This window comes from Mobula birostris, chromosome 9, assembly GCF_030028105.1.
Source record: "Mobula birostris isolate sMobBir1 chromosome 9, sMobBir1.hap1, whole genome shotgun sequence".
In the NCBI taxonomy this organism is placed as follows: domain Eukaryota; kingdom Metazoa; phylum Chordata; class Chondrichthyes; order Myliobatiformes; family Myliobatidae; genus Mobula; species Mobula birostris.
The window spans coordinates 133,303,386-133,329,057 of NC_092378.1; the positions used below are offsets into that span (position 1 = coordinate 133,303,386).

Here is a 25,672-nt window from a genome sequence, read left to right on the forward strand (position 1 = left end):
CTGTAACCACCAATATCTGAAAGGTGTACCAGGGTGGGTTAGTTTCTGAAAATCTTCAAGCCTTTGCTATTTGTAGCCAAGACCCAAAGTGGTTATTGGTGCTCATTGCTGTGTCAATCTGGTGCATTTATCAGATTAAACAAAAACTTCTGGATGGATGTTTTTGCATTTAATCCTGTTTCAACAAACAAAGTGGATATTTTGACTGGAAGGCAATGGAAATGAGAATCTTTAAAAAATCTACCATCAGAAAAAACGTATTAAAATTAGAGCCGATCAATTTTTTTCAGGTTTACTCCCTTGAAGTAACATCAGAAATTTAATATCTAAAATATATAGTATTTTGATGAACAAAACAATAAGGTACTATGTGATTTAGAGCTCTATTCATTTAAAATACAAAAGATCCTAATTTTAAGATACAGGGTTTCACCAATAGTAACAGGGATATCGAGGAGCAGATAGGGAAACAGATCCTGGAAAGGTGTAATAATAACAGAGTTGTCGTGCTGGGAGATTTTAATTTCCCAAATATCGATTGGCATTTCCCTAGAGCAAGGGGTTTAGGTGGGGTGGAGATTGTTAGGTATGTTCAGGAAGGTTTCTTGACACAATATGTAGATAAGCCTACAAGAGGATAGACTGTACTTGATTTGGTATTGGGAAATGAACTTGGTCAGGTGTCAGATCTCACAGTGGGAGAGCATTTTGGAGATAGTGATCATAATTCTATCTCCTTTATAATAGCATTGGAGAAAGATAGGAACAGGCAAGTTATAAAAGTGTTTAATTGGAGTAAGGGGAATTATGAGGCTATCAGGCAGGAAATTGGAAGCTTAAAGTGGCAACAGATGTTCTCAGGGAAAAGTACAGAAGAAATGTGGCAAATGTTCAGGGGATATTTGTGTGGAGTTCTGCATAGGTACGTTCCAATGAGACAGGGATGTTATGGTAGGGTACAGGAACCGTGGTGTACAAAGGCTGTAATACATCTAGTCAAGCAGGAAAAAGCTTACAAAAGGTTCAGAGAGTTAGGTAAGATTAGGGATCTAGAAGATTATGAGGCTAACAGGAAGGAGTTTAAGAAGGAAATTAGGAGAGCCAGAAGGGGCCATGAGAAGGTCTTGGCGGGCAGGATTAAGGAAAAACCCCGAGGCATTCTAGAAGTATGTGAAGAGCAAGAGGATAAGACGTGAAAGAATAGGACCTATCAAGTGTGACAGTGGGAAAGTGTGTATGGAACCGGAGGAAATAGCAGGGGTACTTAATGAATACAGTTGGCCCTTCTTATCCGCGAGTTCCGCATGCGCGAATTCAACCAACCACAAATCGAGAAAACCCAGAAGCACTCTTCCAGCACCTGTTGTTCGGGCATGTACAGACTTTTTTTTCTTGTCATTATTCCCTAAACAATGCAGTATAACAACTATTTTACATAGCATTTACATTGTATTAGGTATTATAAATAATCTAGAGATGATTTAAAGTATACAGGAGGATGTGCGTAGGTTATCGTGGATCGGGAAAAAAACCGGAAGTTCTCTTACTAAGTAAGTTGGAACAGGTACATCCGGTATTATTTAGCGTCAGTCAAACGTTTGTCTGAGTATGTAGTATATATTTTACCTTTCTATGCATATAAAATACTTAAGAAACATATGTTTCAGCGCTGGGCTTGGGAACGGAAGTTCCCGAGTTAGAACCAGTGACAGATCGTTCCCGAGTTCGATCCAGTGACAGATCGCTCCCGAGCGCGCTCTCCATCCCTGCTGGGTTGATGTGGAGGATCAAAAGCCCAAAACCCCAAAACCCCAAAACCCAATAATTAAACCACTGCGTTGCTGCGTAATAATTGTTGCTTTAATCGGGCAGGGCCTTTCTCATTTTATCCTTTAAAATTGTTCTGATCGTTGACCGACTGTAGCCTAACGCTTTGCCAATGACCAATGGCATTTCACCTCTCTCTGATCGCTGTATTATTTCCACTTTATTTTAAATCGCGATTGTGATTATTTTCGTGAACAGAAACACTGCGGATTCAGAGCTCCGCCGCCAGGTCCTAATGCCCACTGCACCGAGACAGGTTAAATAAGGTCTGGGGTTCAGCTGGGTCCAAAGGTCCACCGCATTAAGACAGGTTGAATAAGGGACTTGAGCATTCGCGTTTTTTGGTATCTGCGAGAGGTCCCGGAACCAATCCCTGGCGGATAAGGAGGGCTGACTATAGTTTACTTCAGTATTCACTATGGAAAAGGATCTTGGTGATTGTAGTACAGACTTGCAGCGGACTGAAAAACTTGAGCATGTAGATATTAAGAAAGAGGATGTGCTGGAGCTTTTGGAAGCATCAAGTTGGATAAGTTGACGGGACCAGATAAGATGTACCCCAGGCTACTGGGGGAGGTGAGGAAGGAGATTGTTGAGCCTCTGGTGATGATCTTTGAATCATCAATGGGGACGGGAGAGGTTCCAGAGGATTGGAGGGTTGCGGATGTTTTCCTTTATTCAAGAAAGGGAGTAGAGGTAGCCCAAGAAATTATAGACCAATGAGTCTTACTTCAGTGGTTGGTAAGTTGATGGAGAAGATCCTGAGAGGCAGGATTTATGAACATCTGGACAGGTATAATATGATTAGGAATAATCAACATGGCTTTGTCAAGGGCAGGTCGTGCCTTACAAGCCTGATTGAACTTTTTGAGGATGAAACTAAACACATTGATGAAGGAAGAGCAGTAGATGTAGTGTATATGGATTTCAGCAAGGCATTTGATAAGGTACCCCATGCAAGGCTTACTGAGAAAGCAAGGAGTCATGGGACCTAAGGGGACATCGCTTTGTGGATCAAGAACTGGCTTGCCCACAGAAGGCAAGCCAGTGGTTGTAGACAGGTCATATTCTGCATGGAGGTTGGTGACCAGTGGTATGCTTCAGGGATCTGTTCTGGGACCCTTACTCTTCGTGATTTTTATAAATGACCTGGATGAGAAAGTGGAGGGATGGGTTAGTAAGTTTGCTGATGACACAAAGGTTGGAGGTGTTGTGGACAGTGTGGAGGGCTGTCAGAGGTTACAGCGGGACACTGCTAATATGCAAAACTGGGCTGAAAGTGGCAGATGGAGTTCAACCCAGATAAGTGTGAAGTGGCTCATTTTGGTAGGTCAAATATGATGACAGAATATAGTATTAATTGTAAGATTCTTGGCAGTGTGGAGGATCAGAGGGATCTTGGGGTCCGAATCCATAGGACGCTCAAAGTAGCTGTGCAGGTTGACACTGTGGTTAAGAAGGCATACGGTGTATCGGCTTTAATTAATCGTGGAATTGAATTTAGGAGCCGAGAGATAATGTTGCAGCTATATAGGACCTGGTCAGACCACACTTGGAGTACTGTGCTCAGTTCTGGTCGCCTCACTACAGGAAGGATATGGAAACCATAGAAAGGGTGCAGAGGAGATTTACAAGGATGTTGCCTGGATTGGGGAGCATGTCTTATGAAAACAGGTTGAGTGAACTCAGCCTTTTTTCCTTGGAGCGACGGAGAATGAGAGGTGACCTGATAGAGGTGTATAAGATGATGAGAGGCATTAATCGTGTGAATAGTCGGAGGCTTTTTCCCAGGGCTGAAATGGTTGTCACAAGTGGACACAGGTTTAAGGTGCTGGGGAGTAGGTGCGGAGGAGATGTCAGGGGTAAGTTTTTACTCAGAGAGTAGAGAGTGGTGAGTGCGTGGAATGGCTGCCAGCAACGGTGGTGGAGGCGAATACGATAGGGTCTTTTAAGAGACTTTTAGATAGGTACATGGAGCTTTGAAAAATAGAGGGCTATGGGGAAGTCTAGTTTTTCTAAGGTAAGGACATGTTCGGCACAACTCTGTGGGCCGAAGGGCCTCTTATTATGCTGTAGGTTTTCTATGTTTCTAAACATCATCTTTAAACATCCTATTTTATCATTTCATTATAGAAATGTTTTTTTTCCATAATGACTTTTTAATAATGGTACTTCAGTGTAACTATTACTCTGTCTAACCTTTCTTCATTGTCACCTGGAGTAATCACAGAATCTTTTGGATAAGAGATGCTTTCTTTTTGTATATTTGTGAAACTTGATTTTTCTTTTTTTCTAGTACCACCCACAGCCAATGCCTGACTTCCTGAAACCAGCCCCTCTAACTGACCAACAAAGTATGCGTTCTATAACTATCACACTATCTACAAGTACAGCTTCCTCAACAAAGACAACTCCAACCCTAGTTAAGGTAGTTTCAATCCTTTATCATGTGATTTATACTGAAGAGCACTAACCTCACTTGTTGGGAGATAGTTGCTGAGCTGTGTAAGGATTACTGAAATTTCCAGTTGCAGATATATCCATTCATCTTTCTTCGGCTTTGCTGGATAATACTCCCATGAGCATTGAGATATTCTGCTAAGTTAAGCAATTACAGTATTTCAAGAAGTGGAGTGAATGCTCCCATTATTCCAGAGCAGTGGGTTTCTTCTTTTGTCTGTTGAATAATTTATAATCAGAAGATACTGAAGTAATGGTACAGAGGATTGTATAGATATTATAAAGATGTTTTTTGATATTGAACATAACAATTGTTGTATGAACAAAGAAAAATTATGTATTATCCTTTCTCTTGCATTGATAAACTGGGAGTTTTATACTGTACTTAGAATATTAATAGCAGTATGATACCAGCCCCATAGGTCTAATGTAATAGAGACACGGGAGAAAACACTCCTGACAAAATAATGATTTCATTCCTACGTGCTTGCAGGAATATGGGATAAACTAGCAAGACTTTCCTTTCCTGCTCAATGTGTACAGTTCACAGCTTTCAAATATGATTTCCACTATAGCAGAAGATTAACATATTGCTGTTTTCAGCAGTGCATCTGTAAAGTAACATATTAAGAGTGTAATAAATAAAATTTCTGTTAGATTATGGGGTGTATACACATTGCATTGGAAATGAATGCTTAGTTCTAAAAGTAGAATTTATTTTGGAAAAGATTTCTTTGACTGTGGTACCCCATTAGTGAAATTATTACTGATCATGTGAGTGAAAATGATGGTAACTCTAAGTGCATTTCTTATTTTATGAATGCCTCTAGTTTTAGTATTTGGAGGTCTTTTATCCCATATGATCTAATGTTAAGTATAAATTGAATAACAAATGAGGTGCATTTTATTGTGTTATGTTTTATGATTAAGATTGTGATTTGTGTTTCTCACACACTAATCTGGAATTGACATCAATCTTACACTAGCAAAGTCAATGCAAAAGTGCAAATGATAAGAACCGCAGCAAGAAAAACAAGGATCCAAAACCCAGGGTGAAGCAGCTCAAGTACCACCAGTATGTCCCACCAGACAAGAAACATGAGAAAATTGAACTTCCCATGGATACAAACTATTCCCGTCTCCTGCAACAGCAGCAGCTTTTCCTCCAACTGCAGATCCTAAGTCAACAACAGCAACATTACAACTATCCAGCCATTCTCCCTGCACCACCAAAGTATGTAGCCAAGTCCAGGTGATTCCCTTTAATATCTTCTTTTAAAAGTGCTGTGCAAATTTGCTCTCGAGGTTTTTCCTACTTGTATGTATCTGCACCCTCAGAAGATTTTCTTGTAGTTATTTTCCCCAAAAGTTTCCCATTGTTGCAAATTAAAAATCCTGCCTCGTCCCAGAGTCAAATCATAGATAAAGGGTTTGATTTTTGGATGAAGGCAATTTTATTATCATTTTTGTGCATCTGAGGACTATTAGAATATACTTGGATCATATATTCACCCAGCTTCTTGAAGGTTCTGTAGGAATATACAACTGAAGCAAACATCTGCATGCCAATTATGCATCTTTTTTTTGCCATTTTCACCTTTTGTTTCTGAAGGTACCAGTTTTTATTAGGATATAGTAGTTGCATGACCTACTGGGGTATAGTTAAAGGAAACAGTGGCATTTAGATACAGACAGCTCTCCAAGTTACAATTCTGTGATCTTCCTCTACTCTAGAGTAGAGCTACAAGGATTATAACAGACTTTCTGGGGTGTTACAAAAAATGTACTGAAGGAAATCAGTGGATCAGGTAGCAACTGTACAGAGAAATAGACAGTTGACATTTTGGCTTGAGGCTCTTCATCTGGAATGAAAAAGTAGAGAGGAGATAGTTGATATAAAGAGGGGAGGGGGTATAAGTAGAACAAGAGCTAGTAAGCAATAGGTTGATTCAAGTGAGATGGGGTCATTGGTAGATTGAGTCAGGTGGAGGAGGGAGGGTGGAAATGATGACAGGCTAAGAGGAGATAGGTGGAGGAAACAAAGGATGTGTTCATGGAATGGGTAGCAAAAAAATGTGTAAGGATATGGATATTCATGGATTTTTTGGTGCTGGAATTACAATAGATTTTACTAGTTGTAGGTACTGCACCAGGGAAGTTTGTAGAGGAGATGGTGATTATGTTGGACAGAGCTGTGCTGGTCTTGTGATAGCCCACAATTAGGCCATATAGGGAGGGCCAATCTTGCAGTCCTTCCACATCTGAGTCCATTAGCAAAGTCTGGATGGTGACTGAAAGGCATACAATGGCTCTACAGCTTTCAACAAAGATTGGCGACATTTAGAAATATGAAGTAAGTGATGTTTTAAAAGAAGATAACTCCAAAAGAAGCAATAATTAAAAGCAGAAAAAAAAATAAAAACTTGCCTCCCCTTTTATGCCTGAATCTGCGGGTCTTCAATCTCCAATGGAGTTTTGAATCCTGTGCTAGATCTGAACTGGTGTAGTATCTGAAGATAATGCTGGGAATTCTTGAGCAATACTGGGCCCTGCTTTTGGCTTCATGTGCTTCTGACCAGCCAGCATTGCTTGAATAACACCATGTATTTCCACTGGCAGCATGACTACCACTGGAGGCTCAGGTAACAGGTTTAAAGTGAATGGCAAAAGGATCAAAGATTGTTGTAGGTGCAGCTGTCTTTCTGCTACAGTATTCTATAATCCTTATTGGGGTGCAATAATCAAGATAACTCTAACTCATTGAGGTAACAGAGACTGTAGCAGTCTTATACAAGTTTATAGTTACACCTACTACAGTAGCATCTGTGTTCTGTTGCTCAAATGGCTATTTTTATCATCTTCACATAACATAAATTAAACAAAAAAGATCTTTGATTGGCAAGCACTTTGATCAAATACAGAATGCACTCTAAATAAAGGATTATTGATGCATGATCAATACTGATTTTGACATGTGAAGAATTCTGAGTTAACCAGATTATTGTTTTACTTTGGTTATTGTACCTGTATCTTTGTCTAGGTCATCTAATGATAACCTGAAATCCAGCAATATATCCACATCAAATACACTGATTAACAGCTCACAGTCATCATCATCACATGCCACAAGACCTAACAACACACCATGCAGAAAGCTGGGAATCCTTCCTCCTAACTTGGATGATATGAAGGTAAAATCATTAGAAAGAATCCAAAATGTAGGTTGTCTACATAGAAAAAATTCTGATGAGATGTAAGGTTATATTTAATTTGTTCTTGCTATTTTCTGTATTATGTTTATACAGAAGTACAAACACATAAATATTAACTGCTGCAGTGTAAATTAGGCTGCATAAAACTTGTCTCCAAATGGTCCTGTCAGCTGTACTTTTAACTTGAACATCTGTTTTCTATTTCTTTTTATATGAAGTATAGTATTTTGGAGGAAGCATGTTTCATTTGGAGCAATTGCTTTCACTGTGAGGTAATTAATATGTGGCTTGTGGAAAACATACTGTGCTTGTGCCATTATGAGTAAAGGCTGTATGGTGCAGTACTGCCACCTCCTGTGTGCTTCCAGCCAACAAGTTTTTGCTTCATTTACTTGATTGACTTCATTTAATTGTTATATAACCCTTCCACTGTATCTTAGTTTTATTAATTTATATTTGGACTCTGCTGATTGTCAGAACACTCATACTTAAAGCAAATGCATTTTTGATAATAAGAATATAAGAATAGGAGCAGTTGTAGGCTATCTGGCCTGTGGAGCTTGCTCCTCCATTCAATAAGATCATGGCTGCTTCCCACGAATTACATATTAATTATCTCACAGTGAAAACAATTGTTTCCAATGAAACATGCTTGAACCATAATACTGCAGGAGTAACAATTCACAAAGAATTTATTTAAAAAATGCGCAAAATTGCATAGTTCACAAAAGGCAGGAGAAATCCAATCTATTTACTACTCCATCAATCATCGGCAAAGATGTGGATAGCCTCAGATGGCACTTATGCAACAATGATCTACTCACCAATCCCTAGTTTAGGTATCATCAACACCACCCAAAGCAACCTTGTTCTAAACATAGAATATTAAGCCCTTAGCTTCTAGGTAGTACCTGACTGAATGTGTTATCAAGGTGTATTGGTAATACTGAAGTCATGGACATCAAAAAGGTGAAAGTCAAATTTCACACGAAAGAAGATTGTTGTGGTTATTGGAGCTCAATCACCCTTGATGATAGACTCAGCTATCATCAGTTCCATTATAATGTCAGAAATGGGGATTTTAGTTGATTCAATTCTATTTGCAACTCCTCAATAAATGAAGTAGTCCATGCCTATGTGCTGCAATTCTTGGACCAATGCTCAGGCGAGGCCTGATAAGTGACGGGCAACATTCAACATTCAAACCACTGTAGTACCCTTACTGAGTTCGACCACTATCAACTTCCTGGGTGGTCACTGTGAACTGGAAATTAACAGAATCATCCACAAATAGCTACAACTGATGTCTCAAAGCCTGTCCAAGTACAGGAAAGGACTGTGATGAAATTCTCCCCACATGCCCAGGTGAATGTAGTGTTAAGAACTCATGAACTCAATATCATCCATGACAAAGCAGCCCTCTTGAATCAATCCCATGAACATTCATTCTCTGTCCAACCAGTGCACAGCAGCTGCAGTGTGTACCATCTACAAAATGGACTGCAGTTAGTCAACTAGGCTAATCTGACAGCATTTTCCCACTCTGACATCTCCACAGCTTAGAAGAGCAAAGACAGCAAGTTTGGGGGAATGCCACCAACATGTACACCATCCTGATGGAAATGTATTGCTGGCATTTCGATATCAATGGGTCAAAAATCTACACTTCCTGCTCGACACCAGTTGAGAATACATTCACCAGAAGAATTGCTGCAATTCAAGAAGGTCTCTCACTGCCACTATCTAGAGAGAAGTTATAAATGGGCATGCATGTCTAGCCTTGATAGAAATGTCTAGATCCTGAAAAAAATGTATAAGTTAAAAATAAAATAGATCCTCCTTTATCTCTCAAAAAAAAATAACATTTACTTAATCCATTGTAATATCCAATATGTTTTTGCTTCCAGTTCTGCCCAGCAGAAAATTATCAGCTAGCGCTTTCCCTTTCCATGGATGGCCATCTGACAGGGCCTTGGACAGATATCTCTTGGGTACATCAGTACTCCTTAAAATGGCAGATGTTTGTACTTCCCTCTTCCATCACCTACCACGGTTACTCTTCTATATCCTTAGAGCTTACCTTTGCCACTAAACTCCTGAACTTTCTCTGCCCAAGTCAATAGGTTAAGATGGCTGACCACCCAGCTTTTCTTCTAGGCTCCCATGTTAATTGTTACAGTTATAAGTTCTTTCTTCTTGTACTGTATCTTTTTCTGCTCCTTTGTCTTGTCTTGTCATTAACCATCTTCAAAAAAACAGCCTTGCAATCCTTCTGTCTTGAAGGAGTTACCTTCCTATTTCCAACTTCTCCTGTCTAAATTCATTGAATGCATTGAGTCCTTCAAAATCCATGCTCTTCTTACCAGGAACTACAGTAATCTGATTCCATTCTGATATTTCCTGGCATTCCTGATGCCACTCGAATTGATCCTCCTTTTCTTTTTCCACCTTTTAGCTTTGGTGTCCCCCGTGAAATTATCCTTCATCTCTTTTGGTATCTCCTATATTTGTCAGTAGCATCCTTTAACATGACACGTTTTCAAATGCATGTTAATGACATCTGGATCTGCCACACCAGAACCTTCCTTATTTTGGGCACCATTCTGACAAACACCATGTTGATTATACAGACAGATACTGAAATATCAGCAAAAATCTTTAATCTCTCCAAGACAACTGTGTATTTCAGTACAAAAGTGGCCATTATGCTAATTGGAAATTTGCTTGTCTTGTTTATTAGTTCCTCTGGGCAATTTAGGAACTACTCCTGTCTATGGTGCATCAGAAGATGTTTTTTATCTGTGAAGAGAGGTGTATATATAGAGCTAAATGTTGTTAGGATTAAAGGACTGTAGAAGCAGACAGCAAAAAGCAGGTTCTGAAAGCTGGAGAACGCAGGGAGAAGAGACTCTGTGGTGTGCAGAGAGAGAGATAGCATTTTGTGTGTTGCTTTGGATTTCCAGCATATGTAGAATCCCTTGTGTTTAAGAATATAGAGGAATTCTGTTAAATTAAGAAAACTAATTAAAAAAGTGATCTATGTTAATTATTTTATGGGTGTGAGATATTCCCAGTTGAACGGAATAATTTGATTATGGTTCTATGTAAAAGCAGCATAAGATTTTTTTTAAAGCCATGCTTCACTCAGTAGGATCTCCAGTGATTGACAAATATGAGAAAATACACGAGAATAATGTTGAGTTTGTAAGGTGGTGGTCTGGAATTCGAATAATTTTTCAAAAATTTATTTACTTAATGATACAGCCCTTCAAGACACAGCCCCCCCTCCCCCAGCAACCCCACAACCCTGATTAACTCTAACCTAATCACTGGACAATTTACAATGACCAATTAACCTACCTGTGGAAAGAAACCAGAGCTCCCAAGGGAAAACCCATACATTCCATAGGAATGATGTACAGAGACTCCTTACAGAAATGGCACCGGATTTGAACTCTGAACTCTGGAATGCCCTAAGCTGAAATAGCGTCATGCTAACCACTACGCTGCTGTAGCACCATGTCTACCAGTTTCAGGGCCACTTAACTTCTATCTTGCTGTAGGATGTGTAGTAATGCTCTTCCTCCAAGCAGATATAGCTCTAAAATTGACTACTATGTCATCTCAATGTGCAGACTGTAGGTTATAGGTAGTTGATGGTGTTGAGCCAGGTGACATAATATTTGAGGACAAAAACAATGAGCATGTTAAGAGCAATAATGAGAAATTAGCACAGAATTCCATTATTTTAAATAATGAACTGGATAAGAGTTGAACTTCTCAATTAATTATGATCCATTTCCCATTGTATATTGAGTTTATTATGGTAAATTTTACAAATAACATGCTATGTTTTGTTGTTAATTAACTGGTGAAGTAAATGACTGGCCATTTGGGCGGCAGAGCTGCTTCCAAGCCTCACCAGATTGTATTTGTTTTTCTATGGCATCACTGACAAGGTCAACAATTTTTGAGATTTGATTGTTGAATCAATTCAGCGGGCAGCCATTCAGATTACAGTGGATCTGGACTCACATGTAGGACGGACTGGGTTAAGGCAAGAGATTTCTTTCCCTTCAGAGCTCTAACAAATGACCATTACTCTTGCTAGCTTCATTCCTTTTAAATTCAATACTTAAAATTTAAATTACCTTGTGGCCATAGAGGAATTAGAACTCGTGTCTCTTTTATTTATAACACATCCCTCTGCTTTATTAGTCTCGATAATTAATCATTATGCTGCTGTTTTAGGATCAATTCATGTCTGGGGATTCCCTTAAGTATTGATTAAAATATATATTCTCTTTAGTTTTAACTTGAAAGTATCTATTCTGCTAATTGATGACTCTCTTGATCTATGATGTGTAGGTGGCAGAACTCAAGTTGGAACTGAAGCTGCGAGGACTTCCAGTATCTGGTACTAAAATTGACCTTATAGAGAGACTGAAATCGTATCAGGACCTTAGCAACACTCCCACTGCTCCAGCTGTAGTAACAGTCTCCACCTCTCCTGTTACAAGAAATCAGACAACTTTGACATTTCCTAGTGCTGCTCTTAGTAGTGCCACAGTGACTACAGAGGCAGCGATTACAGCAATGTCAAACAGCTTACAGTTTCATGAGAATTCAGTCTCCCCAACTTCTAACTCTCCAGCTCCTTCAGAACAATCTAATTTGAGTACTGATGATAGCAATCTCACAGATATGTTTACTGAACTGGTGACCATGGTGTCTCCTTCACAACTTGCAATCCACACTTCATCTGCAAATATGACAGTTAATGAAGACAGCACAGGGGTGAGCAAAGCTGCAAATAATGCTACTGTTCAAGGTGTTGATTTACCAAGTGCAGATATTGATGTAACTGAGAAGGACCGTAAACTGCAGGAGAAGGAGAGACAGATTGTAGACCTCAAGAGGAAGCTGGAGCATGAACAGAAGTTGGTGGAAGAATTGAAGATTCAGTTGGAAATTGAGAAACGATGCCAGCATCAGCAGTCTGTGAACGTGAATCAGAAGCATTTAAACTCTTCAATAAAAGAAGAAAACACTCTTTCCAATTATCCTAATTCAGGACAGTCCACGACTATTCCCAACCTATCCTTAGGCCTGGCAACCAATACTAATGCTGGGACGCAGAGCCAGAATTTCTTAAAAGGACATACCTTGCTTGTGAAACAAGAAGGGCCTGTGGTGACTATTGAGCAACAGAATGTGGTCCCACAATTTTACGTAAACCCGACAAGACAAGCGCCAACTACAGTTATTGCTCAGGGCCAGCCTCATGCTTTAGTGACCACTCAGACAGGAACTGAGCTTTTGCTCCCTTTGGCTATTCAAGCACAGAATTCTAATCTCTGCAGCAACTCTCTGCAGTTACAAACAGGACTTGTTAATTCACAGGTTGGTAAATTGGTGTATTATTGTAAGGAAATCAAGGTACACTGAAAAGCTTGGTTTTGCATGCCATCCCAGAAGGTCACTTCATCACATGAATACATTGAGGTGGTGTAAGGGAAACACAGGCAGACAATAAGGTGCAAGGCCAAGACGAGGTAGATTGTGAGGTCAAGCGTCCATTTTATTGTACAAGGGATCCATTCAGTAATCTAATAATAGTGGGATAGTAGCTGGCCTTGAGCCTGCCGGTCTGTGTTTTTTTTAATCTTCTGCCCAAAGGTAGGGAGACAAAATGAAAATGGCCAGGGTGGGAGGGGGTCTTTGATTTTATTGGCTGCTTTACTGAAGCAGCAAAAAGTGTGGACAGTCTCTGGTTGGTTTTCATGATGTGCTGAGCTGTGTTACTTGATTTTGTTTTGTGTCTGCAATTTATTGAACTAACATACAGCAGTGTGGGACAGCTGTGATAATCATTCTAACCAAAGAGACAACACCAAATCAGCTGCAATAGTCATTTATTTTCAGGGTTCATATAACCTAGTAAAAAAAAAGTATTATAAATTCAAATGCTGGATTATTCCTCGCAGTTTTAAAGTAATCTATAATTTTTAACCCACTCGCATTCAATGTGTTTCAGAAGATCAAATACTCTATTTCTTATGTTGGAATTTCTAGAAATTTGACTTTAGGCCCTTATGTTGCACTAAACAGGTGCTGCATATGGTGTTCGCACCAAAGCAAAAGTCACAAAAATAAATTGTGAAATTGGAACATCTTTATTGAAATTAATATTGTTTTTCTCCTCTTTAACAATGCTAAAACCCAGCAGCATTGCTTCAATCTAGTGCTGGTTTCAAGACAGGTAGCCAAAGGTCAAAGCTTTTTATGAGGTTGCACCAGAGCATGTGGTGTAAGTTGAATAATAACAGATTGATTTCTTGGGGATATATTCTCCATTTTAACATGAATTCAAAGTGACTTTTTTGACATGTGTACAAGTATACACCCGGTGGTTACTCTATTAGGTACAGGAGATACCTAATAAAATGGTCACTGAATGTACTTCTGTATGTTCCTGGTCGTCTTCTGCTGTAGCCCATTCACGTCAAGGTTTGACGTGTTGTTCATTCAGGGATGTTCGTCTGCAAAGCGCTGTTGTAATGTTTCTGTCACTTTCCTGTCACTTTAGAACCAGTCCGGCCATTCTCCTCTGACCTCTTTCATTAACAAGCTGTTTTACCCACAGTACAGCCGCTCGCTGTATTTTTTTTTTGTTTTTAGCACTATTCTCTGTAAATCTAGAGTCTGCTGGGTGTGAAAATCCCAAGAGATCAGCAGTTTCTGGGATACTCAAACCACTATGTCTGGCCTTAACAATCCTTCCACCATCGAAGTTGCTCAGATTACATTTGTTCCCCATTCCAATGTTTGGTCTGAACAACAACTAAACCTCTTGACCCATGTCTACGTGCATTGAGTTGCTGCCACATGATCAGCTGATTAGATATTTGCATTAACAAGCAGGTGTACCTATTAATGTGGCCACTACGTGTATGTACAACAGGTTCAATGAAAACCCAGCAGGTAATCATATAATTATTTATAAAGCCCTTGAGTTGTGTGCTTTTTGATCCTGTTTTAACATTTACCATTTCCAAGTTTAAAAAAATGCCTGTCATGTTGATGGCCTGCGGAACACAATGGGGAAATGTAGTCTGTGAGGGTGAATGAATAACAATAAGATTTTCCAGTCTGCTAATTCAAAGACATGATTTACTTGAATTTATGTTTGTAGAAGTCCTGTTGTTTTAATGCTGGTTTTGAAATAATTTGGGTGAAATGCAGCTGTGTATTAAATAATTCAGTTTTCACTGACAAGCTGTAAATGTTTATTTTTCAGTCCCATTCACAAGCCCAAGCACCTGTCCCTGTCCCTACCTCTGCACCTGCACCAGCTTCAGGCTCTCCAGAGCAACCACAAACACAGAATCCTATGCCTCAACATAGTGCACAGATGAGAAAGGTTTGTAACAAAAATAAGCTTTAGCAACAGTGGTGTATTTTAATATTTGAGTAATATTGTAAATATATTGTTTGATTAAGCATTTTTGGTTTACAGAATTCATTATGGGTTGTATGTAAGAAGTTCTTGAATAGCATATGTTATTATGCCATGACGTTATATGTATGTGCCTCACTAAAGTAAAGCAAAGAATAGACACGTTATCTACGGGCTCTCATGTTTTCTTTTGATTAACTTTTACGTTACAAAACATAACAAGTGGAGTACAAAATGTGGCTTTATTTTGAGTTAGAAAACTGCATGTTAGAAAACAGGACGTAATCTTTACCTTCCCAGGTGAAATACTGCTATTTTGAGCTGACAATACAAAACCTCTCATTGCTGGTCCAAATTAAAATGACCAATTCATATCCAGACCTGTCCTACCAAGTGACCTATGCTTCTTTTAAAATAAATTGGTTCAAATCTATAAACATATTAGAGTAACTAAGCTATTTTAAAACTGGATGTCATTCACTTTTTGTATTACTACCATGGGACAGAATATTGTGGTCAGATTTGATTTTAACAAGGTTGTATATAAAAATCATATGGCCACATTTGTTTTGTATTTGGCGGATTCATTACCTGCCATGTGGCAGATGATTATTACAGTAACAGCCCCAAAACATGGAATTTCTGAAGTCTTCACCAATCCTGCTGAACTCCTGTTAGTCTCCTTCCCACCAGCCAGTCCCACGCCGAACTGGTCTTACTAATCCATACGCCAACAGCACTCCCAAACACTCTGCACTTTATGACGACACTTTCCTTAAAGCATCTACCTTTGTGTTAGCCTGTCCCATTGTTCCCTAGCATATGGAACAGCTGTAGCCTCTTGGTTTTATTATTAACGTCACTGTCCAGGGAGATGTATTGGAAATGGCCCTTGTACCTAATGGCTTCAACAATTTGAATGTTAACTTTGAGGTGTCACTGATTCACAAGACTGCGAGGTCCTCGGACATATCTGAAGCTCACTCTGCTCACTGCAGCCCCCTGTGTTCCCTGCTTCGCATTTAGTGGGCAGTCAAGAGGTCACACCTTCCGTCAAGATTGTTTCGGCCATACACATCTAATGTAGCAAAACCCTGAAACCTGCCCATGGAGATGATTGTATTCTTCAAGTCTTGTTATTTTCAATTTTCTTTTCATCCGCAATCAATAGACATTTAAAAATAAGGAGAGTGTGCTGTACAATTTTTGCGCTATTATCTGTTTTTAAATTGGATTCTATAAGCTGTATGTGTGCATCTTGTTTTTACTTGCAGTTTATGCAGACTACTAAGGTGGGCATATGACTACCATAGTACATTTTTAATGTGGAAACGTTAACATATTTACTGTAATATTTTTCCATTTTAATCATAAAATCTGTTTTATTGGTTAATGAGTTACACTAGATTCTTGAATTCTGGAAATGTTCTAGTTTCATGGTTTGCTAAGTTTCCAATTTAAAGATATATGTTCAAGTATACCAAATCTCATTTAAGGAAGGAGCATTTGTTTTTGTGTTTGATTCAATAGGAATAATGTCAACCTTACTAAGTTTTATAAATTACAGGTTTTTACATCCACATCAACACCAAATGTGTTTCCTAACCACATTCAGACTGCAGCACCAATGCAGCAGTGTTTCATAAACACTTCAGTGGGCGATGTGTGTCAACCAAGGACAAGCAGTATAAATACTCTTCACAATGGACCCACTTCTACACAAAAGGTAATTGCAGAAACAATGTGAAGTAAAGTGGCAGGATCCCATATTTTTTTAACCATTCTGTTAAATATTTGCACATTTTCCTCATTGGAGTAATTAATTTAGTTTCTGTAATGGATTAATTTACAGAACTATCTTCCCCTATGGATAGGATAATATCCTTTGGGATAATTGTTTAAAAATGTGAACTGTGTGAAAATCAAAAAAGAAAATTTAAAATAAAGCAAAAAGCCCAGCATCTTGTATATGTAAGCCTCCTGATCATCAGTGGGCTTTAGGGAAATTTATTATATTACTGGGCTGCTTCCATTTTCTTTCTGGCATTAGGGACAGCAAACTTAACTGTAGTTTGCTTTGAAAATCACAGTTCCATTTCCTTTGGATTTCTTGCTACAGTTTGTTTTAGCTGTATACAGTCGTCCCTCCTTATCCGCGAGTTCCGCATGCGCGAATTCAACCAACTGCGAATTGAGAAAACCCAGAAGTGCTCTTCCAGTACTTGTTGTTCGAGCATCTACAGATTTTTTTCTTGTCATTATTACCTAAACAATGCAGTATAACAACTATTTTACATAGCATTTACATTGTATTAGGTATTTTAAGTAATCTAGAGATGATTTAAAGTATACGGGAGGATTTGCGTAGGTTATCGTGGATCGGGATCGGAAAAAAAACAGAAGTTCTCTTACTAAGTAAGTTGGAACAGGCCCATCCAGTATTAGTGTCAGTTAGTCAAATGTTTGGCTTAGTATGTAGTATATATTTCACCTTTCTATGCATATAAAACACTTAAGAAACGTATGTTTCAGCGCCGGGCTCGGGAACGGAAGTTCCCAAGTTTGATCCAGTGACAGACCGCTCCCGAGTTCAATCCAGTGACAGATTGCTCCGGAGCACGCTCTCCAACTGTGCCAGATTGATATGGAGGATCAAAACCCCAAAACCCAATAATTAAACCACTACTTTGCTTAGTAATAATTGTAGCTTTCATCGGGGCAGGGCCTTCTTTACTTTATCCTTTAAAATTATTCCTATGGTTGACCGACTGTAGCCTAACGCTTTTCCAATGATCGATGGCGTTTCACCGCTTTCCGATCGCTTTATTATTTTCACTTTATTTTCAATCATGATTGTGATTACTTTCGTGAACAGAAACACTGCGGATTTAGAGCTCCGCTGCCGGGTCCTAATGTCCACTGCATTAAGACAGGTTAAATAAGGAACTTGAGCATCCGCGTTTTTTTGGTATCCGCGAGGGGTCGCAGATAAGGCGGGCTGTTTACTTTTTTTAAAAAAGCTTTAAAGAACTCTAAAATTACCAATTATTATCAGGTTTGCACACTTTTAAAAGCTTTAAAGAAAATTAAGTTATTGAATATTTTAATTGATCATCATTACTAAACAGAAAAATTATCCCACAAATTATACTTAAGTAAAGCTTGGAATATCGGGTACCCTCAGGACTTTGGCAGACTTTCGGATTTTATGGACTTTTTGGATACTACTGTTAAAACACCATCACACTTCTGATTCACTTTTTTCAGATGCTATTCAATTGCATAATAGTGTTTTCCAGTGACCCAGGGAAAGAAACAAATCTAATGGGTTTAAAGGATCCAGTGAATTGAAAATGAGTTTGGGAAGAGGACACTAATGAACTTAAAAGAACACAGAAAACCTAACTCTGAGTTTAAAGGAAATCTGTTCAAGGCAGCGGTTGCCAGCCTTTTTTATTCCATGGACCGATGTCATTTAGCGAGGGGTCTGTGGACCCCAGGTTGGGAACCCCTGGTTTAAGGGAAACTTGGGCCAGATGTAGAATCAGCACATCAGAATTTCCAAACAATGGGGTTGTCAATTATTGGAGTTTGAATAACTAAAGTGTGGACTGTATTTTACAATTCACTGCATTGAAGTCCTAGCCGTACTCAGCCACCTATGTTGGACATATCAGATCCTTCACGTGCCCAACACTAGACCCCAAAGAAGGCACTCTCTTTCAAGCTCTATGACAAAAGATTGCCAGGTGGGAGGTTTCAAGGATGATCTCGGAGTCCTCTTAAGCAAGTTAAGTATATCCTGAGACTGATCGTGGTCAACCAAAATGGAGATGGAGCATTCTAGAGAACCTTCACTACTTCCTGTGCCTTCAGTGTGCTCCCTGCCATCACAGGAGAACATTTCTATGGATTTATTCCTAAAGACTGACTACATGTACTAACCTGCATTCTTTTATCAATATCTCTACAGTCTGGACCATGTACTTCGCCTTCTCAGTCCCAGCAACCATTTACAATCCACTCCCCAGTCTTTAGTAACTCTGTTTCAAAGACAAAAGATCCTCCTCGGTATGAGGAGGCAATCAAGCAGACTCGCAATCTTAAACAGCAGGAGGTAAGAAGGATCCCATAAACAATAATGTGTTGTACTTGGCTAACAATCCAATATTAACTATTGGGAATGATATTGCTACTAAGACAGTCCTTTGAGGGATGAAACATACAAGCTAGTCTTTTGAGAAAAAACAGTAAATTTACATAGTCATAGTCATACTTTATTGATCCCGGGGGAAATTGGTTTTCGTTACAGTTGCACCATAAATAATTAAATAGTAATAAAACCATAAATAGTTAAATAGTAATATGTAAATTATGTCAGGAAATAAGTCCAGGACCAGCCTATTGGCTCAGGGTGTCTGACCCTCCAAGGGAGGAGTTGTAAAGTTTGATGGCCACAGGCAGGAATGACTTCCTATGACACTCTGTGTTGCATCTCGGTGGAATGAGTCTCTGGCTTGTTTACAACTTGTTTATTTAAATAGAGATATGTAGACTGGATTCATTTGATTTGAAAGTAAAGCCAAAGTTTTTTGAAACATAAGATTAGAGTAAGTCAGGAAGAGGAAGCTGCCCTCTTGCCACCCTTGCCCCCACCAAACCTAGCAGGAGGACCATCCAACATTGAGCCCTTGGCCTCCTAAGTGAGACTGGACAGCCAGGAATAGCAAGTGACTTTCCCTGAATAGCTCCATCAGGTTAGAGTTTTTAAAAAATCACACACATTGGGAAATAATGAGAAGATTCTTCAGACTGTGCAATTAACGTATAAATTGGATGTATAGGTAGAAGCAAAATCTTTCTAATTATTTAAGAAACAGTTGGATGTCTTTTGCACTCTGCCTGATCTTTCATTGATCCTGGTATAGTTACTATTCTATAGATTTGCTGAGGATGCCCAGAAGAAAATGAATCTCAGAGTTGTATATGGTGACATATGTACTTCGTTAATAAAATTTACTTTGAACCTTGGATGTTGTGCTGAGGAAGATAGAAGAGTTTGCCAGATGAATAATGTAAAATGGGACAGATGGTTTTCTTCATCCTGATTTAGTGCGACTTTCAAGTTGTGTCGCTGCCTTCTAACCATATGTATCTCAAATTACTTTGCACAAGCACATGAGCTTATTATGTAAACTAACGATGCCATCTTGTGTTTTTATAGGTTTTCAATGCACACAGTCAGCAGATGGATGACCTTTTTGATATCCTAATTGAAAGTGGAGGTAATATGAATTAAATATATTGACATCATGATCTGACTAATGTAGTGGCAGCGTGTGAGAATATGGAAGGTTAACAATTTAAAGAAGTTAGATTACTTATTTGAATACAGTCTTCCTCATTCTATAAATAGATATTACACTACTTATAGAACTTGTATTCAGTCAACTTCCACTTACCCAGAACTAGAATTCAAGACAGTAAATGATTCTGGCCTTTATGTTTCATAATTAGATGCAAGCACAGTAACACCCAAAATAATTAAGCGATGTTAGGCTATTATAAACCATGAGGTGCAAAAAGGGCATGGGATATTTGACAGGCTATGACATGTATAAACAGACAATATTTCAAACTCTTATGTTGCTGCAAGTTCTTAAGCATTTACGTTATAAAGCTGTCCACATGATCTGTACAGCACTTTGGTCAATGTGGGTTGTTTTTAAATGTGCTATATAAATAAATTTGACTTGACTTGACATGGACAACCACTTCAGTTACGATTTATGTCATCATTGTAATCTCATTCATGGACATAGTTCTTATTTAAATTCATGACATTTTTATAATTCTCATTCTCATTTTCACAAATCATAGCTAGAGCAATCATTTTTAGATTGGGAACGCTGCAAAGAAAGGATATTGTGTTATGTTTCTCAATGGATACATACATTTAAAAATTTTTCTAACGCTTTACAAGTTCCTATTTTGCGGGATTCGAACAATTATTGAAAGTGTACAAACCAAGTCGATTATTGAGAGCATGCTCTATCTAACTCAAATTACATTGTGCAAATTTTCAATTTAGTTATTTTTCAGTTACCTTGAACAATAGAATCAATAGATTTTTTTCTTTTGTCCCAATTAAGAGTAATAGAGCACTGCAGCATGGAAACATGCTCTTCGGCCTATCCAGTCCATGCTAAACTATTATTATTCTGCCTAGTCCCATCGACCTACACTGGACCAAAGCCCTCCATATCCCTCCCATCCATGTACTTGTCTAAACTTCTCTTAAATGTTGAAATTGAACCTACATCCACCGCTTCCACTGGCAGCTCGTTCCATACTCACACCACCCTCTGAGTAAAGAAGTTCCCCTCATGTTCCCCTTAAATATTTCATCTTTCACCTTTAACTTATGGCCTCTAGTTCTAGTGTCATCCAACCACAGTGCAAAAAGCCTGCTTGCATTTACACTATCCATACTCCTCAGAATTTTGTATATCTCTGTCAAATCTCCCCTCATTCTCCTACACTCCAGGGAATAAAGTCCTAATCTATTTAACTTTTCCCTGGGGGCGTCACATGATGACGTGGGATTGAGACGTGTAAATCCAGCTCTCCCGCAACAAATCAGTAAAGTACCGTTTAAACAAAACAAAGTTAGTAAATGTTTTCTGAAAACTATTTATAAACTTTGTAAGACTACTTTACGATATGCCTCCTAAACCGCAACAAAAGAAGTCTGCTGTTGCGAAGCAGCCGCGAGATGGGAAGAAAAAAGGGCCTACTGCAACGATGGAGCCTCGGACTCAGGTTGGATCTCCTTCGGTAGAACAGGGAGCAATGGCGGTGGTAACGGCTTCTTCGAAGAAGACACCGGAAATGCGCATGCGCAAATCGACACAACGCAAACTACAAGAACCGACAGCCACTGCAATTGAAAATGACTCAGAGTCAGAATTGGATTCTGCAGAGAACACAGATGAAGAAGAGGAGGAAGAATTGGAAGCGATTGGAAGTAAAGGAGATGATAGAGACATGAGAGAGGCTATATTGCAATTAACAGCTGAATTAAGAAAAGTAAGAGAAGAGCTTAGAGATACGAAGATGTGCTGTGATAAAGTTATGGCAAGACAGGACAAAATGGATAAGGAGCTTCAGAAGATGGAAAGAGCAATGGGGCATATGAATGATAGAGTGGAAAAAACAGAAAATGATCTGCTTGTCTGGAATTCGGAAAGAAACCGACTCTTGGAGAAAGTGGACATGTTGGAAAATTTTAGTAGACGTAATAATATTAAAATTGTTGGTCTTAAAGAAGGTACGGAGGGAGATAAACCAATAGAATTTTTTCAAAGATGGATCCCGGATGTTTTGCAAATGGAAGAGGAGGTTCGACCAATTGAAATTGAGCGGGCACATAGAGCTTTAAGACCAAAACCAAAAGATGACCAATATCCACGATCGATTTTAATAAAATTCTTAAGATTTCAAGACAAGGAAAGGATTCTACAGGCAGCTGCTTGAGCTGCCAAAGATAGAAAAGGGCCATTGATAATTAAAGGGAACAAAGTTTTTTTCTACCCTGATATAAGTTACGAACTTTTGAAGAGAAGGAAGAAATTTAATCCAGTGGAAAAAACCCTGTGGGATCATGGTTATCAATTTACACTGCGTTATCCTGCAACCTTGAAGATTTTTTTGCCTGGTGGAGAAAAAAGATTTTTTGATGACTACCAGAAAGCAGAGCAGTTTGTGGGAGATTCTCTGAATATTCACCAGATACAAGAACAAACCCAGGAGAGCGAGATAGATTGAAGATGAAGATTGAGTTAAAGAATGGACTTGTTGGATTTTTGAAGCTGGATGAATGTATAAATATATCATTAATTATACGAGGGGGGTAAGAAAGGTTAAAACTGGAGGAATATTAGTTGGGAATAGTAATACTAATTTTGTCTATATATATATATATATAATGTTTTTTTTGTTGCGGGGAAGCTGGAAGAAGCACTGATCGATTGCTACGTTAGTCTTGTGTGCAAGCATGGCTTTTGCCACAACCCGTAAAATAGAGGGGGTAGTGTTGTGTATCCTTTCATTCACAACATTAGTGGGGGGGTATTTTGTTTTTTCTTTTTTTGTATTTTTTCTATCTTCCTTTTTCTTTCTGCCTGGAAGGTTGGGAGGGAGACACATAGCAACATGGTGAAGTTTAAAGAGTTTCCCCAAGGAACTATGAGAGTTGAGAAGATAAATAATGTTTTAGATTGGAGTAACTTTGTTAAGAATAATGACTATTGAATTTTTTGAGTTTTAATGTTAACAGGCTTAATGGACCAGTGAAAAGAAAAAGAATCTTAACACATATTAGAAAAATGAAGATAGATTTAGCTTTTTTACAGGAAACGCACCTAACGGAAACAGAACATCAGAAACTAAAGAGAGATTGGGTGGGTAGTGTTGTTGCGGCTTCATTTAATTCAAAAGCAAGGGGAGTAGCAATTTTGATCAATAAAACGTTACCAATTAGAATACAAAATGTAATAACTGATTCTGCGGGGAGATATGTGATTATACATTGTCAACTTTTTTCTGAATTATGAATATTTATGCACCAAACGAAAATGATGCAAAATTCATACAAGAAACTTTTCTGAATTTGGCGGATGAGCATGAAAAAATATTAATTGGAGGAGACTTTAATTTTTGCTTAAACCCAGTCTTAGATAGATCAACCAAGGCTGTTATAAAATCGAAGGTAGTAAATTTAACTTTATCATTGATGAAGGATTTAAATCTGATTGATATATGGAGAAGAATCAATCCTAAAGAAAGAGACTATTTGTTCTACTCCCATAGACATAAAACTTTCTCAAGGATAGATTTGTTTCTATTATCAATGCATGTTCAACACAGAGTAAAAAAAATGGAATATAAAGCAAGAATATTATCAGATCATTCCCCTTTATTAATGACAATAATAATGGCTGATAAGGAAGAAGTGGCTTATAGATGGAGATTTAATTCAACATTATTAAAACATCAAGATTTTTGTGATTTTATGAAAAAGCAGATTCAATTTTTTTTGGATACAAATTTTCATTCAGTGGATGATAAATTTATATTATGGAATGCGATGAAAGCATATCTTAGGGGCCAGATAATAAGTTATACGTCTAAAATTAAGAAAGAATATATGGCAGAACTAGATCAATTGGAAAAAGAGATTACAAAAATAGAAAAGGAATCTCAAAGATATATGTCAGAAGAAAAACGAAAACAACTTGTCAATAAGAAGTTACAATATAATACGCTTCAGACATATAGAACGGAAAAAGCAATTATAAGAACTAAACAAAGGTATTATGAGTTAGGTGAGAGAGCACATAAAATTCTTGCCTGGCAGTTGAAAACAGAACAAGCTTCCAGAACAATAAATGCAATTAGAACAAGGGCAAATAAAATATCTTATAAACCTCTTGAAATAAATGAAACCTTTAAAAATTTCTATCTGAATTATATCAATCAGAATCCCAAAATGATGTTAATGAGATAGAAAGGTTTTTATCACAAGTTTCTCTTCCAAAATTGAATTTGGAAGAACAGAAGGGATTAGATATGCCTTTTACATTAAAAGAAGTTGAAAAAGCTTTAGGATCACTCCAAAGTAATAAATCTCCAGGAGAAGATGGTTTTCCACCTGAATTTTATAAAAAATTTAAAGATTTATTATTTCCTCTTTTTATGGAACTAATACGTCAAGCAGAAAAATTACATAAACTTCCAGAATCTTTTTCAACAGCGATTGTAATAGTATTGCCAAAAAAAGACAGAGATCCTATGAAACCAGCATCATACAGGCCTATTTCTTTATTGAATACGGATTATAAAATAATAGCAAAAATTTTATCGAATAGATTATCTAAATATTTACCAAAATTAATACATATGGATCAAACAGGATTTATTAAAAATAGACAATTGGCAGATAATGTAACCCGGCTACTCAGTATAATTCATTTGGCACAAAAAAGGGATGAGAAGAGTATAGTAGTAGCTTTGGATGAAGAAAAAGCATTTGATAGATTAGAATGGGATTTTTTATTTAAAGTACTAGAAAAATATGGGTTAGGAACATCTTTTATAAATTGGATTAAAACTTTAAATTCTAACCCTAAAGCTAAAGTAGTGACAAACTCTCAAATTTCAACACCATTCTAGTTAAAAAGGTCAACTAGACAAGGTTGTCCACTATCACCTGCTTTATTTGTATTGGCGATAGAGCCATTAGCAGAACTAATTAGAATTGATCCAGATATTATGGGTTTTAGAGTTAATCAGGAGGAATATAAAATTAATCTTTTTGCCGATGATGTTTTGATCTATTTAACAAACCCACAACATTCGTTACATAAATTATCTTTTAGATTGGATGAATATGGGAAGGTATCAGGTTACAAAATAAATTGGGATAAAAGTGAAATTTTACCTCTTACTAAAGGAGACTATAGTCAATGTCGATTAGTAACCCAATTTAGATGGCCGGTAAATGGTATAAAGTATTTAGGTATAAGACTTGATAATGATCTAAAGAATTTATATAAATTTAATTATTTACCACTATTGAAAAAAATTCAAGAAGATCTTGACAAATGGATATTACCAATAACATTAGTAGGTAGAGTCAATGTTGTAAAAATGA

General features: G+C 37.9%; 1 protein-coding gene across 7 annotated transcripts in view; it reads left to right on the forward strand.

The window, feature by feature from the left end:
- mrtfba (myocardin related transcription factor Ba) overlaps positions 1–25,672 on the forward strand; it is a 257,395-nt gene that overhangs the window by 226,035 nt on the left and 5,688 nt on the right. For 5 of the 7 annotated variants that reach the window (XM_072268853.1, XM_072268855.1, XM_072268854.1 and 2 more), the window contains 8 exons: positions 4,124–4,255; positions 5,274–5,539; positions 7,328–7,478; positions 11,868–12,902; positions 14,800–14,922; positions 16,526–16,684; positions 18,932–19,075; positions 20,183–20,243. In XM_072268853.1, the coding sequence (XP_072124954.1) occupies positions 4,124–4,255; positions 5,274–5,539; positions 7,328–7,478; positions 11,868–12,902; positions 14,800–14,922; positions 16,526–16,684; positions 18,932–19,075; positions 20,183–20,243 (2,071 nt within the window). The remainder of the gene's footprint in view (positions 1–4,123; positions 4,256–5,273; positions 5,540–7,327; positions 7,479–11,867; positions 12,903–14,799; positions 14,923–16,525; positions 16,685–18,931; positions 19,076–20,182; positions 20,244–25,672) is intronic. The other 2 variants (XM_072268856.1, XM_072268858.1) reach the window with 2 other exon arrangements.